Genomic DNA, 16,795 nt, shown 5'->3' with positions numbered 1-16,795 from the left:
CCCGGCTCTCGCGACAGCTCCGAGAGCAGAAAATGGCCCCGCGGCCGCAACGCCGCCGCTGATGTGCGTTCCGGGCCCCCCCGCAGCCCCGGTACGTGCGGGCGGCACCGCGCTGGGAAGAAGGGGGGTGGGGGGGGGCACTGCGGAGGCTGCGGTGCCCTCAGGGTGGGGTCAGCCCCCATAGGGCTGTTTGTATAGGGAATGCTGGCGGGGAGGAGGGGGGGTGGCTGCTGGCCATAAGGGCTGCTGGCCGGGATTTAGGGGGGAGGGGGGGTTGACAATTGTACCGGGTGGCTGCTAGCAAGGGGGTGCTGCATGGGGGGCTATTGGCCACGGTGCTGTTTGCCGTTGTGTGTTGTTGGGGGGCTGTCAGTAATACAAAGGGAGTGTTAGCAGGGGGCTGCCGGCCATAGGGGGGTGGTAGCAGTGGTGTATTGTTGTTGGGGGGCTGTTGGTAAGACAAAGGGGCTGTTAGCGAGGGGGGGGGAGGGGATAGATGGGGTGCTACTGGTAGATGGGGATGGTAGCCATGGCTGCTTGGGTAGGGGGCTGTTAGCATGGGGGGCTGTGAGCTATAGAGGCTGCTAGCCGTGGTGTATTGTTGTTGCTGGAGGGCTGTCAGTAATAGAAAGGGGCTGTTAGCAGGGGTGGGCTACCAGCCACGGGTGTTGGTAGCCATGGGTGTATTATCTATAGGGGCCATTAGCCACAGGGTGCTGCTAGCCAGGAGGTGCCAGCCATAGGGCTAGTAGCCATGGGCTGAGCAGATGGGAGCTCCCCATGCATGGCATCCCTCCATCCCCGTGAGTTTGGGAGTACCAGGACATGTTGGCATCCTGAGCATCCCTGGGGTGACCCCGCATCCTCCTCCATGGGGTAAAGATTGGAGGGGGCGTAAAGGCAGAGCCGGGGTCCCTGCTTGGCTGTCACCTCCCAGGGGCGGTCCCATGAGCCAGCCTTTGTCTCTCATCTCCCAAGCCTCGGAGCTGCTGATCACAGAGATGCTCAGATGGGATTATTGGTCCCATTTCTCCTCCCAGAGTGGATTTGTGAATGTCTCTAAATCATCCTCTAGTTTGCTTGAGGGAGATGAGCTGTGTTCATTATTAATGGAATCAGTCCCAAAGCTGCTCTGGCTGCAAACCCCTCGGACCCCAGAAGGGGTTATTATGGGGTCCCCACTCAGCACAGCAGTGCCATTGGATTTGCAGGAAAATGCTGTGAGAAGTGTGCAATGAGGGTGCAGTGGCTCCAGGATTTGGGTTTCCAAGGCAGGGTTTGCTCTGGGGTTGGGGGTGACATCTCCTGGGGATGGGAATGTTGGTTTACAGCCCTGTGCTCAGTGTTGCAGAAGGATGCTGTCCTGCTAGAGATGACAAATGGCAGCAGAACGGTGCAGGTGCCACCACCTCCCCCAAAGCTGGGATTTGCAGGGCCGAGCATGCTGTGTCCATGCAGCTCCTCACTGTGTCAGGGACAGTTCCTGGAGCAGTGATGTTCCTACACTGTTTCTTGACCCTACCTATCCCTGGGATCATCATAAACCACCACCTTACTGGAAACCCAATGCCACCATCCCCAATGGCACCACTTGGTCCCAGTGCCAGCCCACTCCAGATGAGGACATAAGGCAAAGGCAATTTTCCCAAGTTTGTTTTTTCAAGAAATCAGGAAATTCATTGGAACCTGTGGTGTATGGGGGCTGCCAGCCCCTGGAATGGATACTGCTTGAGGGCTCCACCACCAACCCCAGCAACACCTTTCAGTGTCACTCCATGTGCTGAGACAGCCCCCTCCCCTCCCCTATCCATCCAGGCTGTGCTTCTCAATACAGCTTGCAATCCCACAGCACCCCAAAACCATGTGTTTTAAGCTGATTTCCCCCTGAAAAGCTGAGGAAATGCTTCCATTACTGTGTCACCTGGGGAAAGGGGGGGGTCCTGTGGGTCCAGGGTAGGATTTGCCTATGGATGCTGTGCTGCACCTGATCCCACAAGCTGGTGATGTGTGGGGCAGTGCCCCATGGCATGTGGCAGAGGAAGTGATGCTTGCTTGCTTTGGAGACCATGTGTGGGGTGGGAGAGGTGAGGAGGGAGGGTGTTGGCTTTAACACCCAGAGAAGAGCAGTTGCTCTGTGCTGAGCGTTAACCCCTGCTCCTTGGTTGGGTGCAGCACCACGAAGAAGAGGAGAGCCCCGTGACCTGCAGCGGCCATGAAGACGGAGAAGGATGAAACTCTGCCCAACTTCTCCCTGGGTGGGAAATACGTTGGGGAGGGAGCAGGTGAGTCCCTGGGATGGTGTGGGGCAGGCTGCTGTCTGAGGGGTGTGACACTGGGGGACACCAGAAATCCCATTGTAGGCATAGAGCTATGGCCCCAACCCCACCCCAGATCACGCTCTGCTCCATAGCCAGGGCAGGGTTAAGGGTTTGGGATCACGATGGCTGCACAGAGCACCGACCCTACAACCTCTTCCCTGCAGGCCCCATGACAGCACTGGGGAGTGGAGGAGCCCCCCCAGCACAGGACCTGCGGCTCCTGAAGCGCCGTCCAGCCCCAGGTGAGCTGAGTGCAGCACCCACCCCGCTGATCCATGGGTGAGTAGGGATAGGGGATGAGGCCAATAGAGGTGTCTTCTTGCAGGGAAGCACTATGCCTGCTCCAGCTATGGCTGCAAATTGGCCTTCCCCAGCATGCAAGAGCTGATGGACCACCTGAAGGTGCACTACAGACCCACGCAGTCCCTTGAGGGTAAGGGGATGGCAAGATGGGGATGCCATGTGGTGCACAAATAGTGCTCGTGGAGCCCGGAGGGGGGTGTGGGGGTCACAGTGGTGGCACAGCATGGAAGGGGATGGGAACAACACCAGGATCCTCACCCAGGGGCACAGTGCAGCCAGGACAGTGCTGACTCAGCCCCATCTCTTTTTTTGCAGGCAAAACCTTCCAGTGCCCCACGCTGGGCTGCACAGAGACCTTCCCCAGCATGCAGGACCTCATGACCCACATGAAAGTGCACTACAAACCCAACCGCTACTTCAAGTGAGTCCTGGTCCCCCCCACTTGTCCTTGTCTCCCATTTGTCCCTATCCCCTTCTTGTTCCTGTCCCCACCCCATGTCTCTTCATGGATCCATCCCATGTACACACGGCCCCATCCCACGCCTCATTTGAGGCCACCCAGTACCCCACCGTAACGGGGCAGACCCCAGGTTGGGGGGGGGGGGGGGTCTGTGTGCCCCAAAGTGACCACGGGAGGACTGACTGCCCCAGACCTGACACTGCCTGTGGCCCCACAGATGTGAGAACTGCCTGCTGCGCTTCCGCACCCACCGCTCCCTCTTCAAGCACCTCCACGTCTGCTCCGACCGCGCCAGCAGCCCCGCACCGCCGCCCCAAAAGGCCGAGAAGCCCACCCTGCCTACCGCCTCCACCCAAGAGAAGGAACCCACAGCCAAACCACTCCCCGAGGGGCTGCCCAAGCCTCCCACCGTCATCCGGCACACGGAGAAAGAAGCCATCACCACAGCCCCTGGCACAGACACGGCCTCCAGCCTGCCCGACCTGCCCGGCTCGCTGGAAGCGCTGCCGCTCGTCCCGCCGGCCCCGCATCCCTTCCCGCTGCTGGAACCCAACCTGTTTGGCCCTCCGACCTTGACTCGCTTCTCGGGGCCTCCTCCTCCTCCTCCTCCCCCTTCCTCGGTGCCGTTCCTCTCCTACATGCACCCCCCGGTGCCCTTCAGCCTGCCCACAGCCCAGCCCCGCCTGCGGCCCTGCTCGCCCAGCCATGGCCCGTCAGCCTCCAACGCCGTCTGGAAGAAGAGCCAAGGTGAGCACAGACGGCCCTTAGGGCAGTGCTTCTTCTGCTCTTGGACCAGGACAGCACGACGGCCAGCGAGGATCCCCCCTTCACCCCATAGCCCACAGCCTGGAGCTGCCCACCTCCACCGCCCTCTGCCTCATCCCACCGCCGTTCCCCGCCTCCCCCCACCAAATTGGGAAAGAAAAATAATGAAAGCAATCGCCAAAATCCTCTAAATTGGCTCAGCCCTGCTGCTCCCCCGCATGCTGGGGTGCCAGGCCTGCCCCCCACGTCCCCCCCCACCCAGGGAGGGGAAGGCCTAATGCTTGTCTCGCCCCTCGATTCCCTCCGCAGGTGTGAGTGTCAGCCCACTCCTCCCATGCTTTGGCTCAGGAGTGACTCCAGGTTAGTTCGGCACCGACTGGTTGGGGGCTGCTTTGTCACTGGGGGGGCGGGGGGAGGTGTAGGGGGGGACTCTAGGGGAGGGGAGAGCCCCCCGAGCAAAATGGGGAGGGAAAGCACCCTCATTTTGGGGAGCCCTGTGCAGAGGGGATGCTGCCCAGGTAGGGGGGGTTGTTGCTGTCTGCATCATGCCCCCCCACACCAGAATCTGCTAAGCTTGGGTTCAGCAGCAGCACCACCAAGAGGGGGTGCAGCAGTTGCTTGGACTCAAACCCCCCCCATTTTTCCAGCAGCCGTGGCCAAGGGACACTGTTTCATGTGATGCCCATAGCCAGCTCTGCTCTTAGATCTGGGGGCCTCTCCAGGATTTGGAGTCCCTCCAACAGAGAGGGGACTTATGCATATTGCAGGGCTCAGCGTGGAAAACTCCCACCCCACAGGTCCATGTAATACCCATGGCCAACTATGCTCCAAGATTTGGGGTCCCCCCTCTAGATGCAGGGGGCTCTCCCAGATTTGGGGTACCTCCTTGGAGTGGGGTTCTCCTTCCCTGCAGCTCCATGGCACAGCTCCACACAACACCCATGGCCAACTCTGTTTTTGGGTTAGGGACCCCTCTTGCTGTGGGGTCTCCCCCAGATCTGTGACCCGTTCATATTGCAGTGCTCAGAACGGGGAGCTTCTACCCCATTCGTGCCCACGGGTGCTGCCAGCAGGCTCTGTGCTTCCCTCCTTCACCTGTCCTTGCAGGGCACTCCTCCAACAGCCGGATCGTGTGGGAGCACACGCGGGGCCGCTACACCTGCATGCAGTGCCCCTACTCCACTGCCTCGCGGGAGGAGATGACTCTGCACATCGAGGAGCACCGCAAGAACCCAGCACCAGCTGGGCGCATGGACACAGACGTGGGTATGGCCTTGGGAAGGGGGCTATGGGGGACCCCAGGTGCTCTCTTTGAATGGGATTGAGCATGAGCATCCCCTTCTTTCCCTTCAGTCCCTAAGGGGGCTCTCAGAGGGTGTGGTTTGGAGGAAGAAGGTATTAACGGGGATCAACCCCACTGCTGTCCTCACGATAGCATCCCAGCATGCTTCCAGGCCACAGCATACCCCCAAAGCAACCCGTGCAGCTCAGCCCCCACACCTGACGGCTCTCTTCCTTCTCCCTGCAGATTTTGGGGTGAGCATCGCCTCCTTCCACTCGAAGCTGACGCCAGAGATGGAGAACTCCCTATACTCGCAGCTCTGAGGAGCACTGCTCCTGCTGAACTGAGGGCACCGCATGCTCCACACCTCAGCACTGGGACCCTGGGAGCATCCCCCAGCATGGGCTGCCAGAGGAGGGTGGCAATTGGTGTTCTTTTTTTTTTTTCTTTTTTTTTTTGAGTCTCCCTTTTATTTTTGAAATGCTAAGCCCCCCAGGAGCCCTCGTGTCCCTCCCTTCCCTAGAAGTTCTATTGCTCCAGCCTGCGAGGAGGGGGTGAGAGGTTGGGGGGAGCCCAATGGATGCTCAGGAACAAGGTCTGGAAATTAATAAATAGGAATTGTACAGGAGGAACGGCTGGGAGAGCCTCTGTGGGGGGCAACAAGGAGCTGTGCCAGCCCTAAGGAGCTGCCCCTCCACCCCAGACAGGGGGGCAGGTGGGGCAGCAGGGGCTCTGCATTGAACAGCAGGGGATCCCACCATGGGAAGGGTGTGGAAAGGGTGGGTTTGAAGGAGACACAGCATTTAGAACAAACTCCATAGGGAGGAGGCCAGAATTATCCACGTGCAGCCCCCGTCGTCCTGCTGCCCTATTGGGAGCTCAGGCTTTGCCCCCTGTGCTGCAGCACCTGGAGCTTTTATTTTCTTTGGCTGGAAGATGGATTTGCTGCAAGCAGTAGCTGTGAGCTACTCTACTACTCACTCCATGTGTATCGCTCATAGCAGCTGGAGGGGATGCACTGCAGGATTCCTGCAGCAGAGCTGAAGCTGCTCTTTTCCCAAGAACACCAACCCCATAACACAGATCTTGAGGGGGCTGCATGCTCCCAGCTCCCTCCATGCAGCCCTGCAGCCACAGCTCCAGCACACCCAGCTTTGTGCATAGGGGAAGGTGAGCACAGGGAGCAGCCCCAGCCACTCCTGCTGGGGATTGAACACTGAGCAGCAACAGTGAGGCTGCACAAATCCTCACCAGCCCCTGGGCTGGCCACAGAGCAATGCACTGAGCACAACCACCCTGCAAAGAGCCCACACAGAACTGGCACTCACAGCTCACCAGGACCACACAGCCCTACAGGCACTTCAAACCCTCAGGGAGGAGGCACAGCTCACCTTTCTGAGTCCTCCAAAGCCCTCCAACCTTGCCTGGGTTCAGGTCCCAACACCCAACCCCCACTCCAGCGCTGCCTTTGGGGTGTACCAACACTGGGGCTGTTCACCCCTCTCCACCCTTAAGCTGTATCACTGTCCTCAGCAGGGCCTCCCAGCAGAGTCGAAGCCGTTCTCATGCACTTCTCAACATTTAACCGCAGACCTTTCCTACAGATAGAAAAGCAGATACACACCTACCTGTCCTTCAGCAGCCCCACAGCTCCCCATGAACCTGGTGCTGGCAATTCACAGGAGCAGCCCACAACAGAGCTGCCATACAACCATACAGACCCCACAGACACATCCTGCACGGATTCCCCAGCACATTTCCCATCCAAGTCCCCCCTCCCCACCCCAATGATAACAGACAAGCTTCACTTACCGAGAATCCTCCACAAATAATAATAAAAAAAAAAAGGCCATGGAAAGGTGAGCAGAGCCATCACTGCTGTGGGAGAGGATCCAGCTGCTCAAGAAAAACTGCCCCAGAACTTCCAAGGCAGGGCTCCGTGGGCTGCTGGCAGCTCTGGTGTTCCTAGAGCAGAGGCAGTGAAGATGACATTCATTGCAATGGATTTTTAAAAACTGAAGTCTTTATTAAAAGTTTTATCCAAATTTTGTAACAAAAGATACAAAAGGGCTGGAGATCCTTATTCCTGGGACTAGTCTGACCAATCGAAACCTGACAGTGACTAGGCTATTATAAAATCCATACAATCTGCTAAAAATGCAGGGAAAAAAATTAGAAGTAACTGCTGCTCTGATTTTTTTTTTCTTTTTTTTCCTTTTAAAAATTCCTTTAACATTTATAAGTTACTCAGTTTGCATTTTACAGGAGTAGTTCTTCTCTGAATGGTTACAGCTACTGTACAATGCAAGAGACAACGGCAAGAACAGAACAAAGCAACAGAAACTCTGATGTGCTGCAAACACACACCGCTCCTGAAGGAACTCTGTGAGCCTCACCTCCAGGCACCGGGTGCCAAAGCATCGCCTGGAGCACCGAGCAGAGCTCTGCAAAGTGCCAGTGCCCCCGCAGCAGTGGGATGCTCCCAGCACCGTGTTGCTCCCTCTGTCCCCAAACGCAGGCACCCAGCACCCAACAGTTCCCCACCCCTGCAGGCCACAGGGCCAGGTTTCTCCAGAAGCTATCAGCTGTGCCATCAGAACACGTCGTGGCAAAGGAAAGAAGGGTCAGAGGCCAGAAACCCCGCGGTGGAGAGCTAGCCCTGGTCCAGTTCCCCCCTTCCCTGCTCCAGCCACTCCAGGTCAGAGGGAGACATGCCCCATGGCTGCTCCTGCAGCACGTGAATAGCATGAATGGGAGCAAGCTGGATTTCTGATCAATGGACTTCTCTTCATGTTGAAAAGGAAAAAGGAGGAGGACGCACACCAGGCAACTGTCCAGAGCTGTTGTTACTGGCTAGCAGAAGGACCCTGAGAATATATAGGCTAACACGGTCTCCTGGGGAACTCCGAGTTAGGTGCATCACAGTGATACTGGTTGAACGTGTTCTGTACAGTGCGAAATGGAGTTTGACAGAAGTGCAGTATCCCTAAACCTGCTATTTCCTATCTCTTCCCAAAGCACAGGCTGCTAGAACGATGACATGCCTCAGCACAGCAGATGTTCGGGACCATAAACCAGCACTACTTGGGCATCCAAGTCAAAGTTATTAGGTGGCAATCAGGAAAAAAAAAATATTCCAGTTTATAAAAAGTAGGAAAGCAAGTACAGGGCTACTGCAAGGTGCTTCACCAGAGGTACCAGGTCTTGCAAGCAGTCAACCCCCCGCCCAAGACCCCAGGCACCCCACAATCCCAGCACTAAAGTATCTTCAAGCATATCCAGAGATCACATCACCATTATTTCTGATCAGAGAGACCTCAGTGATCGGTTGCTTAAGAGTCCATTCAGATGAACCAGATTTGCACCCACTGCTCAAGATGGCTCGAGTGTCTTCAGAAAGCAGGTCTGAGGGCATGCAGATAGCAAACACCTTCTTGGTTGTCAGGCAGGGCGGCAGGCTGGAGCTCTGGGTCCAGTGTGGCAAGGCTGATTTCAGACACCAAAGATACCCTAGGAGGAAATTTTTTTCTTTTTTTTTTTTTTTTTTTTTTTTTTTTTTTTTCTTTTTTTTTTTTTTTTGCAAACTGCTGCACAAACCACAGAACGGAGAAAGCCTTTGGTCATGAGATACTTGTGAGAAAGAGAGCCTTGTATGGAAGATTCCCCTGAATGCCTACAGTATTCTACATCTTAAAAAAATATATTGTGGACGCTGCAGCCATACAAAGGGGAGGAGGAGTGGGAGATGGGGATTTACAGTCTCACATAGACACAACGGGGAGGTTAAGACAAGCACAGTCATAGTCTGTAAAACTGATTGGCTCGCTGGGATCAGTCATCCTCATCATCCTCTTCGTCTTCTGGGTCTTCCTCTCCTTCATCCTCTAGATTTCGTTTTCTCTTCTCCCCCCGTGGAAGGTCTGCAAACAGAGGTGAAGCATGAAGTTCTGTTCAGTCTTGAGGAACAGCACTTGAATTGCAGCTACAAGCCTCAGCAGCCACAGCTTGCCAGTGAGCAAGCACAGACTAGACTCTCACCATGACGCATGAGATCCACCCAGCTCAGTTTCTCATGCTACCCAAAAAGCATGGACTCAGAAGCAGCAGTAACAATTTTTATGGCCTCCAAGCATCCTACATTTCATCAAGTGCTCCAAAGCAGGCTTTTTGTTGAGCAGTCCCAAAAGCTCGACTATACAATTCAGTCATTTCTGACCGAACTCAAGAAAGAAAATTTAAAGTCATGTCAGCCACCACATTCTGTCAGTGTTTGGGTGCTTACAACCAGAGGAGTCTGGGCTAAGTCAAGCTCAGCTCTATACCCCTCTCTACAGCTGACAGGAGAGAGGAGCTCCTCTCACAGAGGCTGCTAACAAGAGAGTCTATGACAGAAGCCCCAGTCTGGCAAGAGCCATCAGTTCAAGCTACTTAGACAGGTTCACCAAGCAATTTACCCCTAATATTTGGCCGGTCTACCCAGCATGATAGGCATTAACAGGCACTGAAACCTATCTCCCCATCACTACGATCTATCTTTCAGGTTTTAGCCACTATTTTACAGTTAGCTCAGACACAAGCAACGGCTTAGCAGTGCCTCCAAGGAGGAACACTGCATTGTCATGGGAAAGCTGAAGGCAACAAGGCACAGAAGCTTGGGAAGCTCTAAGAATAGAGCAAACATGCCAAGACTGTCAAGACAGCTTTGCAAGGCACATCAGAATTCAACTTACCATCATCAGCTTCATCATCTTCTTCATCCTCACCATCTTCCTCCTCATCTTCCTCCTAGAATCAAAACAAGACACCATGTTACACAAACCACAATGCTTTTCCTTCAATTCTGCTCCTGCCTTACTTAGGGTGCCAGGTACAAGCTGAGCATGGAGAAGCTCCTCTTTCTTTAACAGCACTTGTTAAGAGTTTACATGTATGGTTTTATGGCTTGACAGCTGATACAGAAACATCAGTCCAAATAGAAAATCACTGAACCAGAAAACTCTGATGGAGTAAGAATTTTCTGGATGGGAAAAGCCAAAGCCCAGGGTAGGACCCCTTGAATCTGCCCACAAACAGGCACTTGTGACACCTGGTCTGATGGGTCACAACATACAAACACACTGTAAAGTAAAGCAAGCCAAAATGCTGCTGAAGACATACAGTAATGATAGAAAGCCTCACCTCATCATCTACTCCATCCTCCTCCTCTTCACCTTCCAGATCATCATCTTCATCATCTTCTTCATCAATGACTTCCTCATCCAAGTCATCTTCCTCATCATCATCCTCCTCTTCCTCACCTTCTACCAAAGGCAAAGATATTACAGTTTCCAAATACTTGCTAATCCCAGACAGAATGCCCACAACTCCCAGAGCAGAGGTAATAGGAAGGACCTCACACCAAACAAGCACACACAGGGAGCACCAGCAGCAAGCCCTGCCAGCTTGCAGCAAGCCTCACTTCTCTGCAGCCCACCAAAGAAAGGAATGAGCAGGGCTGTCCAAACAGCCCCTACTTCAGTGGCAAGTTATAATCATTTATATAGCAACACAACCATAGAGAATGGGAAAATGGGCTGTTCCCCAAGAAAAAGGATTAAATTTCTTACCTTCCCCATTCTCATATTCATCTTCCAGGCCATCCCCATCTGCCTCAGGGTCTGAGTCAGGAGCTTCCTGCTCATCAGCATCAAATCCATCTAGGTACGTGAGCTGGGGCAGAAGGGTGAACACACTCTCCCTGTAGTTGATGAGCATCGTAACCTCGCAGTTGAAGAGGTCCAGACTATGCAGGTTTGGCAACTTTTTCTGCAAAGATTAAGTCAGCAGATCATTCACAAGTCAACACTTTAATAGAAGATCAAGCAGCCATTAGAATACAGATGGTTTGCTTACTACCCATATCTAATACCAAGAAGGATATTTGCATGCATTATTTTCACCATATGCTCCTCATGTGGAGATACGTTGCTGGTTTTCCTAAGTGCAGGACAACACTTATGCTGAAAGATGACTCCTTTTCAGCTCCCCTGTCCTACAGCTTCCTCTCCTTGGACCCATATGGGAATCTTACGCCTTCTTAGATGATGGAGTGGGTAACAAACACAGTGCCCAGCTCCCACACAGCAGGAGGAATTACAAAATCAGGCTCACAGTGCCCAGAAACATCAGGCAAAATGCCCAAGAGCACAACACAGGCAGCTCAGTGCTTGCAAACTGTACCTGATGTGCTTTTCAGCACAGCCACCGCAGCTCCTCCAGTCAGGCTACCACACTGTGCACCCAGCTAAGCAAAGGAGAACAGTTTCCAGCTCTTTCTGGAGAGGATGGAGGGACCAAAGATAACAGCTACTGAGGCCAACTCCCTAGATCAGGCCTTTCACAGCTACTAAGTCTAGATGACAAGGCAAAAGCCTTCCTTAGGGCAGTTTAGCTGCACCAGCAATGGCGCTCCTGCATTCTTAACAGGAACCTCCTGCAATGTAATTTGTGACAGCACCCATGGTCACAGTGCAGCATCATTGTCTTTGGATTGATGCAATGGAAGCCCTCACTGGTGTCCAAGCAACTCATCTCCATGACACCCCAGGTGCCACCTACCTCAAACTGCATCCGACCCATTAACGGTCCTTTCTCAGATGGACACTGAGCACTGCATCCACAGTTTTACTCATCCAGCCCAAATTTCATGCTTCTTTTTAGCAACTGGCTGCTGGTTTTCCAGACAGTGGAGCCATTAACTATTAGCCCAGCCTCAAATTGGACCCACTCATCTGTGCCCATCAGAACCACGAAGTGCTGTTGGAACAGTTACCAAGATGTTGGACTTCTGCTGCACAGACATGCTCCCCAAAGGAAATATCATCCCTCAGATCCCAGCACTGCCTTTCACTCACCAAGGGTTCCAGGGTATTGATGTCTTTGATCTTGTTGCCACTTAGATTCAAGTGTGTCAGGTTAGGAGTTCTCTCTGCTAGAACTTCAAGGCCACCAGAAATCCGGTTATCACTCAGCTCCAGCTGCCAGAAGGAAACATCATATGGTCACAAAGTGTTTCAGCTTTTCACAAAGGGAATACAGTTCCCTGACAACTAGACCGTAGCAGAACCCCGTTCATTAGAGAAGCAGCTCCAGTTTTCACTGAGATCCCATTTCCAAGTTAAATATAGCACCACTCCCAGCCACTTCGTACTGCAGGTTTGAGGGAGTAGTTATCCAGCCACCTAACTACAAACACTGAAACCTAAAATACAAGACTGAAATTTACAACAGTAAAAACACAAAAGGATGCTTAAAATGCAAGCTTAAAAATATCTTCTCACACTAGAAAATAACCTCTTAATTGCTCAGCTTACAGACTGAGAATCCAAGTGTCTTATCTCCAGCTAATGCAGGAACAAGCTCTGACCAGATACAGATCAGCCTGCCTGTCTCAGAGCAAGGACTGCTGGAGATGGGACTCACCTTTCGGAGCTTGTTAAGTTTGGGGAGATTGGAGATGGACAGCAGGTTGACGTTGATCATGCTGAGGAACTCCAGGTTCTCAAAATCTGAAGAGAGCCCGACGATCTTCCCATCATCCGAACGGCAGTTATCAAGAACCAGCTCTTTCACCTGCCAACAGAGACACCCAGGAGCTGTCACTGCACATCCAGCTGAGCCTCACCTCAAATCCACCAAGCTGACTGTAGGCTCAGTGAAGTTTCACAGCAGCAGGCATATCTAGAGGTCTCCCTGCGCTCACCCTAGGGGACATGCAAGATCTTAAAGCCGAACCACTTCTGAGAGAGCACAAGTTACTGCAGTGAGGATTTCAACCTTTAAATATAAGCTGTACAACTTTGCACCACCATACATCTGACTCCAGCCAAGGCCTGCCAGAAGCCTTTCTTCACGAGGAAACCTTCAGAGGTTGAACCATAAGGTTGCATCAAAGCATTTCACACAAAGCTTCAAAAAGCTTCGAGAGCCACAACCCAGGTTGAGCTAACAAAATACCAAACTAAGTCACCTGGTTCTGTCCCCTTTGGTCCTCCCCACAACACTAGGCCTGCCTCAGGCACTGGAAAGCCTGCCCCAAACAACCACTGAAGGCACATTCCCCACTAAGAGTCTCCACATGGACTCAATGATCCTGATAGGTCCTTTCCAAATCAGGATATTTTATGGAGCAAAGCCCTCACACCCCGTAGCCTCCAAGCTCTTCATACACTGATGGCATCCAATATCTTGCCAAGCACAGACTACATGCACAGCAGTCATCTTTACCTGTTCTTTCAGTATAACCCCCCCCCCACAACAATAAGACCACAGATCTGCGCCCTGGAAGCACCCAAAAAGCAGACACACATACCTGCAGCCACCCCCCCCCTCTGAAGCACAGCTCCAGTTATTGTGGGCCATTCCCAAAATTTGCTTTTACCCCATACATTCTTCCTCACAAAGATGCAAAAATGAGTCTTGGCCAGAAAGCTCTTGTTGCTCTCCAAATCCCTCCTTTGCAGATCTCTAATTTTACCTCCTGCTCAGAGCAGCCAACTCTTAGGAAGTCATACGAACTTCATTTGGTCCTGTTGTAAGCGGAGCTTTCTTCCAGGGTTGCCCTGCCAACTTCACAGCAGCACCCCAGGTCAAAACGAGTTAACACAAACTCCTGAGGTGGCTGTACTGGTCAGGGCTCTGAGCAAAAAAGCTCAACCAAGAGTTCTGCAGCTGAACTCATTTTGCTCCTCAAACAAAACTCTGATTAAACTGAGACTCAGTGTCCAAGCACAGAGTACTTTTCTGTCTGGCTGTCGCTTGGTTCACTCTCACCACAGAAGTGTGAGTGAACATTACTGGGTTAAGAACCAACCTAGCTGAGGAGAGACCTGCTTAACTTGGAGCAGAGCCTTGCCCTGGCCAGCAGAACAAACGCTGCAGCTGGCAGTGCAAAAGCAGAACAGGACTGAGCAGCCAGGACTGCTCCTTCCAGCAGCAGTACTGGCTCGTACCAGCCTCGGCTGCAGGGCACACACGCTCTGAGCCTGCTCTTTTCCCCAGCATGCCACACACTCAAATTCCTGGTGTCAAACAAGAGGAAACCTGCAGCTTGCAGCCTCGAAGGGACACTTCTGTTCCTCACACTGTTCTCGTTCTGCAAGTTCCTTCACCATCCAGAAAGGCTCTAGCTTCAACCACAAGCTCCACTTATGGAGCGTTTTCCTTGCGATCCCAGCTCGATTTTAAGCAACCCAGGGCAATGTGCTGCAGAGACGCAGCGATCTGTCCCAGGAGCTGGATGACAGTCACAGCTATCTTGCCATGAGGAAGCCAGCAGGATGGCACAGCCAGCCTCAGATAAGGACAGGCCTCTTTGCTGAAGCACTGCACACAGCAGTGATGAGCTGCTCCAGAAGCTGAGGCTTGAAGGACAACACAAATGGCTTGGAAGGGTGCAGAAGTCCCAGCCTCAAGCTCTGGCTGACCGCTGTGTGCAGTGTGATCTAAACACCATAGCAGCGAGGCAGTTTAACTGGCCCCACCAGCTGAGCAGACAGCATTCCTCAGCACAGCAAAGGACATACAAGCCACAGGCAGGCACTGGGAAGGAGAAAGTTCAGCCAAAGCGGCAGTGAAGGAAACTGAGCAGCAAAGTGATTTAGGACAGCTCAGCTATCGCCTCGCTCCTTTTTTTAGGCTGGGTAGGTCTATCACAGCACCCTCCTCCTGCCAACGTGGGCTCTTCATGTCCGTGCTTCAGCACTGAGCTTCCCCTCCTCCAAGAAGGAAGAAACCCCACTCCAAGGCATAGGCCCAAGCATGGGAATTTCCACCTTTCTTTCCCCACTTTCTCCTCTCACAGCGAGCCCACGCAGCCCTGCCTGCCTGCGCGAAGGAGAGGCCGGGCTGTGAATCACCACCAGCAGCGGGGAAAGTACAACCCGTGCTGCTGCCATCGCCGGCTACGTTGCGAGCTCGGCTCACCAGGAGCCTGCAGGGCGATCAGAGCCCCGCACACCGGGCAGCCCGCAGCCCCGGGGGCGGCACGGCGCCTTCCCACGTTCCCCACGCAGCAGCGGGGCGGGCGGGCTGGCAGCGGGGCGCGGCCGTGCCGAGCTCCTGGGGGCACAACAGGCTTTAAGGAAGGCTCGAGGCCGCAGCCCCAACACGAGGCACCTCCGGACCTCACCGCCCCTCAGCTCCGGCCCTCAGCGCAGTGCCTCCATGGCGCCCGGGGCCGCCCCTAACATGGCCGAGCCGCGTGCGCGGGGCCGCTCCGGCCATGTTAGACGGCCCGGCGCGGCGGGAGCCATCTCAGCACCATTTTGGGCGAGCTCCGGGCACGGGAACGGCGGCAGCGCCGCCCGGCCCCGCTCCGACACGTGCGCACGCTCCGCCGTGGCGCCCACGGGCCGGGCCGGGCCCCGCCGCTCGCTTCGCGTTCCTCCCCGCCCTCCCGGCCCCGCCATGTGCTCGGCGGCAGCGCTACCTCTCCAGGCTTCTTGTTGCGCAGCTCCAGCGTGAGCCGCTTTTTCATCTCCATTCTCCCGCTGCCGCCGTGCCGGGCTGAGCCGAGCCGAACCGAGCAGAGCTAGAACCGAGCTCGCCGAAGCCGAGCCGAGCCGAGCCCGCCGGAGCCCGCGCGCCGCCGCCGCCGCCGCTTATATAGAGGAAGGCGCCAACGGCAACAAAGGCGGCGCGCCAAGCGCCCCCTGGCGGCTCCGCGCCCCTCCGCGCCGCGCCGCCCCGGACCCCGCCGCGCCACAGCGCCCCCTGGCGGGTTCCGCCGCGCGTGGCGGGCGAGGGGCGGCCCTCGACAAAATGGCACCCCGGGGCGCGGGTGGGGGTGAGCGGGGCCGTGCGGCTCAGCGCCCTGCTTCAGGGCTCCGTCTCCTCGGGGAGAGTGCTGGCGGGCGGCCGGGCCCGTCGCGCAGCCGCAGTGTGTGGTGGCACAGCCATGTCCAGCGTGGAGGCGTGGAGTGACGGTGCAGTTCTGCAGGCTCGCCCTGTGCTCATCATGGCGACGTTTGGACTCAAAAAACGCTGCCCCGGTCTGAATTGTTCAGGTGGTCCCAATGCCTTCAGTCCTTGCGGATGGGAGCCAGGACAAGGTTAACCCAGTGCAGGGGAAATCACCACATGACGTCCCCTCATGGCTGCGGGGCTTTGGGATCTCCTCCATGTCCCAGTCCCTGGTTGGGACAAGGTTGCTGTATGATCTCCCCATTACCAGCAGTTCACCACGTTACATCCCCTCACTGCTTCCCTCATGGCTGTGGAGCTTCAGGGGGACACATCCAGGTCCCATTGCTTGGACATGATAGGGTCACTGTGTGGTTTCCCCATTATCACAGCTCCCATCATGGCTGCGGAGCCTCAGAGTCACCTCCAGGTCCCCAGGGCATGGCCAGGGTGAGGTCACTGTGTGACTTGCATGTTATGAGGAGGTCATCACATCTCACAGCTCCCCCCATGGCTGCAGGGCTTTGGGATCTCCTCCATGTCCCAGACCCTGGCTGGGACAAGGTTGCTGTATGATCTCCCCATTACCAGCAGGTCACCACGTTACATCCCCTCACAGCTCCCCTCATGGCTGTGGGGCCTCAGGGGGACACATCCAGGCCCCATTGCTTGGACAAGATAGGGTCACTGTGTGATCTCCCCATTATCACAGCTCCCATCATGGCC

At 54.8% G+C, this 16,795-nt stretch overlaps 2 protein-coding genes across 3 annotated transcripts; one reads left to right on the top strand and one right to left on the bottom strand.

The window, feature by feature from the left end:
- Positions 1-10: 10 nt before the first annotated feature.
- On the top strand, positions 11-5,756 carry ZNF414 (zinc finger protein 414). Of its 2 annotated transcripts, XM_042887544.1 has the most exons (9): positions 11-91; positions 2,173-2,282; positions 2,483-2,560; positions 2,644-2,751; positions 2,937-3,042; positions 3,299-3,828; positions 4,156-4,206; positions 4,954-5,112; positions 5,375-5,756. In XM_042887544.1, the coding sequence occupies exons 2-9, from the start codon at positions 2,213-2,215 to the stop codon at positions 5,449-5,451; spliced, it is 1,179 nt and encodes a 392-aa protein (XP_042743478.1). In that variant the 5' UTR covers positions 11-91; positions 2,173-2,212; the 3' UTR covers positions 5,452-5,756. The 2 variants fall into 2 exon arrangements, with proteins under 2 accessions (XP_042743478.1, XP_042743479.1); XM_042887545.1 differs by lacking the exon at positions 4,156-4,206.
- A 1,375-nt stretch (positions 5,757-7,131) lies between these two features.
- LOC122188877 (acidic leucine-rich nuclear phosphoprotein 32 family member B) lies at positions 7,132-15,733 on the bottom strand. Its single transcript, XM_042887546.1, has 7 exons — positions 15,597-15,733; positions 12,590-12,739; positions 12,022-12,144; positions 10,735-10,933; positions 10,307-10,428; positions 9,859-9,913; positions 7,132-9,048 (listed from the first exon to the last, which is right to left on the bottom strand). The coding sequence occupies exons 1-7, from the start codon at positions 15,648-15,650 to the stop codon at positions 8,960-8,962; spliced, it is 792 nt and encodes a 263-aa protein (XP_042743480.1). The 5' UTR covers positions 15,651-15,733; the 3' UTR covers positions 7,132-8,959.
- Between the last annotated feature and the right edge of the window lie 1,062 nt (positions 15,734-16,795).

The sequence above is a fragment of the Lagopus leucura genome, unplaced genomic scaffold (assembly GCF_019238085.1).
Source record: "Lagopus leucura isolate 7727_CA_CO unplaced genomic scaffold, USGS_WTPT01 Super-Scaffold_100091, whole genome shotgun sequence".
NCBI lineage: Eukaryota > Metazoa > Chordata > Aves > Galliformes > Phasianidae > Lagopus > Lagopus leucura.
This window is presented reverse-complemented; position numbering and strand designations above follow the sequence as displayed.